Source organism: Onychomys torridus, chromosome 4 (assembly GCF_903995425.1).
Source record: "Onychomys torridus chromosome 4, mOncTor1.1, whole genome shotgun sequence".
Lineage (NCBI taxonomy): Eukaryota > Metazoa > Chordata > Mammalia > Rodentia > Cricetidae > Onychomys > Onychomys torridus.
Genome location: NC_050446.1, coordinates 63,854,152 through 63,861,583, shown reverse-complemented (window position 1 = coordinate 63,861,583; position 7,432 = coordinate 63,854,152). Strand labels below are relative to the sequence as shown.

At 37.5% G+C, this 7,432-nt stretch overlaps 1 protein-coding gene across 1 annotated transcript; it reads left to right on the top strand.

Annotated features, from left to right (window-relative positions):
- On the top strand, positions 1 to 951 carry LOC118582972 (olfactory receptor 5D18-like). Its single transcript, XM_036186160.1, has one exon. It carries the CDS (start codon positions 1 to 3, stop codon positions 949 to 951), a length of 951 nt encoding a protein of 316 aa, XP_036042053.1.
- Positions 952 to 7,432: the final 6,481 nt, after the last annotated feature.

Sequence of the window (7,432 nt, the reverse complement as noted above, 5' to 3'; positions counted from 1 at the left end):
ATGGCACATGCAATGATAAACCAGAGTTCTGTGACCACATTTATTCTTTTGGGCTTCTCAGAATACCCACACCTTCAGTCACCACTCTTCCTTATGATCATGGCCATATACACAGTCACTCTAGTAGGCAACCCAGGCATAATTGTGGCCAGAAAGATCAATCCTAAGCTACATATACCCATGTACTTTTTTCTGAGCCATCTTTCATTTTTGGATATATGTTATTCTAGTGTATTTACACCAAAATTACTGGAGATCTTGGTTGTGGAACAGAGAACTATTTCTTTAAAAGGTTGCATGGCTCAGTTTTTCTTTGGCTGTGCATGCGTGATTACAGAGATGTTCATGTTAGCAGTGATGGCATATGACAGGTTTGTGGCTGTTTGCAATCCCCTGCTCTACACTGTGACTATGTCTCATCAACTGTGTGCTCTCCTAGTAGCTGGAAGCTATATGTGTGGTGGTCTGTGTGCTGTGATACTCACATACACTCTCTCAGAGCTGTCTTACTGTAGACCTGGCATCATTGATCACTTTGGCTGTGAGTACTCTGCCATTATCTCTGTATCCTGCTCTGACTCCTCCTTCAGCCAGATGACATGCTTAGTCATTTCTATATTAAGTGAAGGTAGTAGCCTTCTTATCACCATGGCCTCCTATGTCTTCATAGTCATCACTATCATCAAAATGCCTGCTAAAGGTGGACTCCCAAAAGCTTTCTCCACCTGTACTTCTCATCTGACTGCCATTAGCATCTTTCATGGAATCATCCTCCTTCTGTACTGTGTGCCCAATGCAAACAGCTCACGGATCCTGGTTAAAGTGGCAACTGTGCTCTATACTGTCCTCATCCCTATGCTGAACCCCCTTATCTACAGCTTAAGGAACAAGGATGTGAAGGAGACAGTCAAGAGACTCATCAGCTCAAAGCTGCACTCTCACTCAATATAATACTGATAGAAAAATTTTAATTTACTATGTATTAATTCATAACCCAAATAAACATCTTTTTCATATACACTAGCAATGAAATATTAGTGTTTATTAAATATGTAATTATGTTTTCAGTCCTGTATTGGATTTTGAATTGTGACATCCTGATTGGTTTTCCTATAGTTTCACACAAATGTTCTGTACTCTGATTCACTTCCATTGAGCAGTTAAAGAAAAGAAACTTCAAAATCTCTGCGATTAGCCCTACAAAAATAAGAATGAAGAAGAAAACCTCTCCTCAGAACTCTGTACCTCTGATGCTCCTGAAGTTTTCTTTAGGCTCTTTTACTGCATCCACATTTAAGTCCTCACAATTAGCCCTTACCTTTTACTTGGAAAAATCTATAAAATAGATACTTAATGTTGACTTTGTTATAAATTAATGTCATAGATTTGTTTTATGAAAATACTCTATAAGGAAGCACATGTTGAAATGCCTATGTACATCTCTCATCTCTTTTTGTTGTATTTAATTTTGAGATTATAACTCCATTTCCATTGCCTTTCCTAACTCCAAACCCAAACATATTCCCAAACATATTTTCAGTTTGTATAATGTACATTTATGTATGTTTTCAGGGAGAACATTTGGCGCTTGTCAACAGATTATTGGTGTGCTCTTTCCTGGGGAGGATCATGTCTCTTGCTTTCAGTTCTCTGAGTATTAAAAGAGTCCAATTGATTCTGTCTTCCCCTATATTAGTTTCCCAGGAGTTAGAATTTTTAAATTGTGCCATTAGTCACTTACTTTTCCTAGGTTGTCAAATCATCAATGAACAACAGTAACTGCCTACTGAGTTGTTGAATCAATGAGAAAATAGTGTTTATTGTTGCATAAAATATCAGGAGTTTATTTCAAAAAGTCATAATGTTTAGGTTTTTTAAGCTTCATATACTGAAACTTTTCTTGGCAGTTATACTTAAACCTCATTCAGTTTTCTCAACCTTATTTAAGTCATAAATCAAATTTATCCATTTTGTTAACTTGAAAGCATAAAATCTTCACTTTGGGACACATTTTGTTCAAAAGTCTTTCATTGCATACTGAAAAAAAATGAGTCTTCTTGCCAAGCATTTCCACTTGTCTTAGCTTTGTAAATTGTTTTGAGAAAAAAATTAGTACATGTCCATATTCTGGGAGAGAGAGATTTGCTATTCATTAAGTTTGCAGGGCCTGATAGATTGACCGTGCTCCAGTAAAGGTCAGATATCCAAGAATATACAGGCAGCAGAAATTCATCTTGTTTCTCTTTTTCCTTTTTTTTTTTTTTTTTGAAAAGAGGAACATGGAAATTTGAGTGGGTATAGAGGGGAAGGAGATTTGAGTGAAATAAGTTATTGTATATGAACACATGCACACACACACACACACACACACACACACACACACACACACTACAGGAATAAAATAACAGGAATCAACAATCATATCTTATTGATAATCTTTCAACATCAACAGTCATGATTCTCTAATAAAAAGACACAGACTAATAGAATAGATGTGAAAACAGGCCCCATTCTCAAAAGATAAGTTTCAAATAGCACCATGGAGCCTGTCTTATCACCATGGATTAAAAATGAATACCACAAAAATATTAAAAAGCTTACAAATCCATGGAAACTAAAAAACTCACTACTGGATGAAAAAATAGGTCTAATACAGACATTTAGAAATAATTTAAATACTTTCTAGAACTGAATTAAAATGAAAATACAACATATTCAAACTCATGGGACACAGTGAAGGCATGCATAAGAGGCAAGTTCATAACACTAAGTGCCTACCTCTAAAATGCTCAGGACCAGATTGTTTTACTGCATATTGTAAGAGACGTTCAAAGAAATAATGCCAACATTTCTAGGATTATCCCACAAAATAGAAACAGAAGGAATATTGCCCAATTCACCCTATGAGGCTATAGTTACCCTAATACTCAAACCACATAAAGACCCCAAACAGAAAGAGAATTACAGGCCAATTTTCCCTGTGAACATAAATGCAAAAAATACTAAATAAAATACTTGTAAACCAAATCCAAGGACACATTAAAATGTCATTGACCATGATCAAGTAGTCTACATCCCAAAGATGCACAGATGGGTCAATATACAAAAATTAATAAATATAATCTACCATATAATCAAAATTAAAAAAGAAAAAATACATGACCATCTCATTAGAATCAGGAGAGACCTTTGACAAAATCTAACACCCCTTCATAATAAAAGATCTGGAGTGATTAGAGATACAAGGGAGATATGTAGCAATTTACGGAAAGCCTATGGTCAACATCAAACTAAAAGGAGAGAAACTCAGAGCAATTCCACTAAAATCAAGAACAGGACAAAGTTTTCCAGCTTATTCATATTTATTCAATATAGTACATGAAATCTTAGTTAGAGCAATAAAGCAACTAAAAGATATCAAGGAGATAAAAATTGGAAAAAAAAGAAGTCAAAGTATTGTTACTTGCAGATGGATATGATAGCATACATAAGTTATCCTAAAAATTTGGTCAGGGAACTCCTATAGCTGAAAAACACTTTCAGCAAGTGGCTGGATGATATATTAGCTAAAAAAAAAAAAAAATCAGTAGCTTTCCTGTATGTAAATGACAATAGAAAGAAATCAGGAAAACAAAAACATTCACATAATATAACCAAGCAAGTGAAAGACTTGCATAATAAAAATCTTTAAGTATTGGAAGAAAGAACCTGAAAAAGATATAAGAAGATGAAAATATTTCCTATACTCATGAGTTCACAGGATTAACACAGTAAAAATGGCAATCTTACCAAAACCATTCTAGTGATTAAATGAAACACCCATCAAAATTGTAACTCAATTCTTTACAGAACTTGAATGAACAATTACCAACTTCTTATTGAGAATCTATATTTAATAAAAGGTACCAAAAAAAATGAAAAATTAAGGTTCTAAAACATATTAGCTGTTGGTATGGGTTTTACATTTGCTGGATATTTCTTTTCTTTTCTTTTTTTTTCTGTTTCATTTATTTTAAGACAGAGGTTTTTTTGAGTGTGTAGCCCTGGCATTCTTGGAACTCACTCTGGCTCTTTCAAATTCATGACAAACTAACCTAGCCTCCAAATCTCAGAGATCTGCCTGCCTCTGCCTTGCCCTTGGGATGGGATTAAAGATATGAGCCACCACCACCCAGCCTTTGACAGGGTTTATTGTGCAGTATGTCATAATATCTGAGTTTGGATTTACCTTCTGGTTTTCTTTCTTTCTTTTTTTTTTTAACATGAGAGATAATTGCTATAATCAAGTTTAATGTAATAACATGGAATGCCAAAGATTAGAAACATTGTTAATAAAATATCTAATTGTTCTATTGTAAAAAATCATTTTTTTATTTTTTAAATTTTTTATTAAGTTTTTTCTATTCATTTTACATATCAACCTTAGACCTCCCCCTCCTCCCTCCTCCCACTCCCTAGCCTTCCCCCACAACCCACTCCCCATTCCCACCTCCTCCAAGGCAAGGCGTCACCTGGGGAGTCAGCAGAGCCTGGTACATTCAGCTGAGGCATGTCCAAGTCCCTCCTCCCTGCCTCAAGGCTGTGCAAAGTGTCTCACCATAGGCATTAGGTTCCAAAAGGCCAGCTCATACATTAGGCACAGGTCCTGGTCCCATTGCCTGGGGTCCCCTAAACAGTTCAAGCTAAACAACTGACTCACCTATCCAGAGGGCCTAGTCAAGTACCATGGGGGCTCCTTAGCTATTGGTTCACAGTTCATGTGTTTCTACTAGTTGGCTAGTTGTCTCTGTACTTTTTCCAAAATCATGGTCTTATGGTCTTGATATCTCTTGCTCATATGATCCTCTCTCTCTCTCGATCTCTCTCTCTCTCCCCACCCCATTGAACTCCTGGAGCTTTGCCTGGGACCCGGCTGTGGATCTCTGCATCTGCTTCCATAGATGAGGGTTCTATCAGGACAGTTAGGGTGTTTGGTCATCCTATCACCTGAAGAATGGATAAAGGAAATATGGTACATAGACCTAATGGAATATTATTCAGCAGACAAAAACAATGACATCATGAAGTTTGCAGGTAAATGGATGGAACTAGAAAATATCATCGTAAGTGAGGTAACCCAGACTCAGAAAGACAAACATGGTATGTACTCACTCATACATGGATGCTAGATGTAAAGCGAAGGACAACCAGACTGCAACCCACAGCTCCAGGGAGACCAGCTAGTAAGGAGGACCCCAGGAAAGCCACAGGGATCGCATAGCATTGGAGAAATGGATGTGATATACATTAGCAAACTGGGGGTGAGGGGGTAATGGAGAACAAGGGTTGGGGCACAGAGAGCTTAGGGGAATGGGAGGTTCGAGCTGGATCAGGAAGAGAGTAGGAGAACAAGGAAAGAGATACCATGATAAATGAAGACACAATGGAAATAGGGAGAAGCAGAGTGCTAGGGAGGTTCCCCAGGAATCCACAAAGATGACTCCACCATAGACTAATGGCAAAGGTCAAGATGGTGCCTGAGCTGACCTATACTGGTGGTTGGAGAGCTAAATAACCTTACTGTCATGACAGAAAATTATTATAATAATTAAAACAGGACAAATATCAGAATAATAGTAACATTATAATCACATTAAATAGATCTTGAATTCTCTTAATCACTATGGATGTCATAAATTTTTTCTTGTGTTAATATTTATTTGTATTAATACAGTTTTTGCTTAAAACTTTGATTATTCCTACCAAGATGCTTACTTCTTTCATCCTATTTTTATTTTTCACTAATTTCAGTTTTTTATATTCATTATCTTTGCTTAATTAAAATAGAATTGTATCATTGTCCAGCCCTGTTGTGAAATATTATTTTGAGATGTGCTTTATTTGTTAATGCTGTGGAATATTTGTTTAACAATACAAAGATGTGTTCCATTATTTTCTGTTGCATTTATTTAGCTCTGTAAAGCTGTGTACCTTTGCCTGTCTAAAACATCTGATTCATCTAATAAAGAGCTGAACATCCAATATCTAGGCAGGAGAAAGAAATAGGTGGGGCTGACAGGCAAAGTGAATAAATAGGAGGAGAAATCTAGGATCAAGAGAGGAGAGAAGAGAGAGGAGAGAAAGGAGAAGAAGAGACACTAGGGACCAGCTACCCAGCCACATGGCCAGCCACAGAGTAAGAAGGGAAGAGAGGTACATAGAATAGAGAAAGGTAAAATCCAAGAAGCAAATGGTAGATGGGTTAATTTAATAAAATTTGGCTGTAAATAAGCCAAGATAAGGCTGGGAATTAGTAAGTAAGAATAAGTCTCCACATTTTTATTTGGGAGCTGGGTGGTGAGCCCCAAAGAGTTAAAACAAATAAAGAACAACTGTTCCATTTCAAATTCATGGTATCTTGGTCTTTAATTATATATTTACAAATAGATAAATAGGTGCAACCTGACACATTAATTTAATATTGAGTCTCTATATAATTTTTGCTGACCACTGTGATTGAAGAAATGTGTAGGAGGCTTATCTCTAGGGAAGACTGATTATCCCCCTCCTAGATAGAGTTGTGGCCCAGTGAGATTTCTCCCATTCGATATGATATGCCAATTGGTATTGTCATTATTGAGTTAATTTAAGCAACCACATTGTTGAGACTTCGTGGGTATAGCTCCCCTGTCATATCTGGAAGACATAACCTTATAATAGATTCCCTCACCTTCTCTTACTGCTTTTTTCATTTCACTTTTCAGTATGTTTCTTGAGCCTTAGATGTTGTGGTTTCATTGTTGATGTATCCACAGGGGCAGAGTATTGTCATAGTCATTTGCCCTATGCATTTTCATTATTTGCTGCTTTTTAATTTTTTTTTTTTATAATTTTACATACCAGCCACGGATTCCCCTGGCCTCCCTCCTCCCCGCTTTGCCCCCCAACCCACCCTCCATTCCCATCTCCTCCAGGTCAAGGACTTCCCCCGGGGATTCAGTTCAGCCTGGTAGATTCAGTCCAGGTAGGTACAGTCCACTCCTCCCTTCACCCAGGCTGAGCAAAGTGTCCCCGCATAAGCCCCAGGTTCCAAACAGCCAGTTCATGCACTAAGGACAAGTCCTGGTCCCACTGCCTGGGTGCCTCCTAAACAGTTCAAGCTAATCAATTGTCTCACTTATCCAGAGGTCCTGATCCAGTTGGGGGGCTCCTCAGCTATTGGTTCATAGTTCATGTATTTCCACTAGTTTGGCTATTTGTCCCTGTGCTTTTTCCAATCATGGTCTCAACAATTCTCGGTCATACAATGCCTCCTCTTTCTCACCGATTGGACTCCTGGGGCTCCACCTGGGGCTTGGCTGTGGATCTCTGCATCTGCTTCCCTCAGTCAATGGATGAGATTTCTAGCATGACAGTTAGGGTGTTTAGTCATCCTATCACCAGAGTAGGTTAG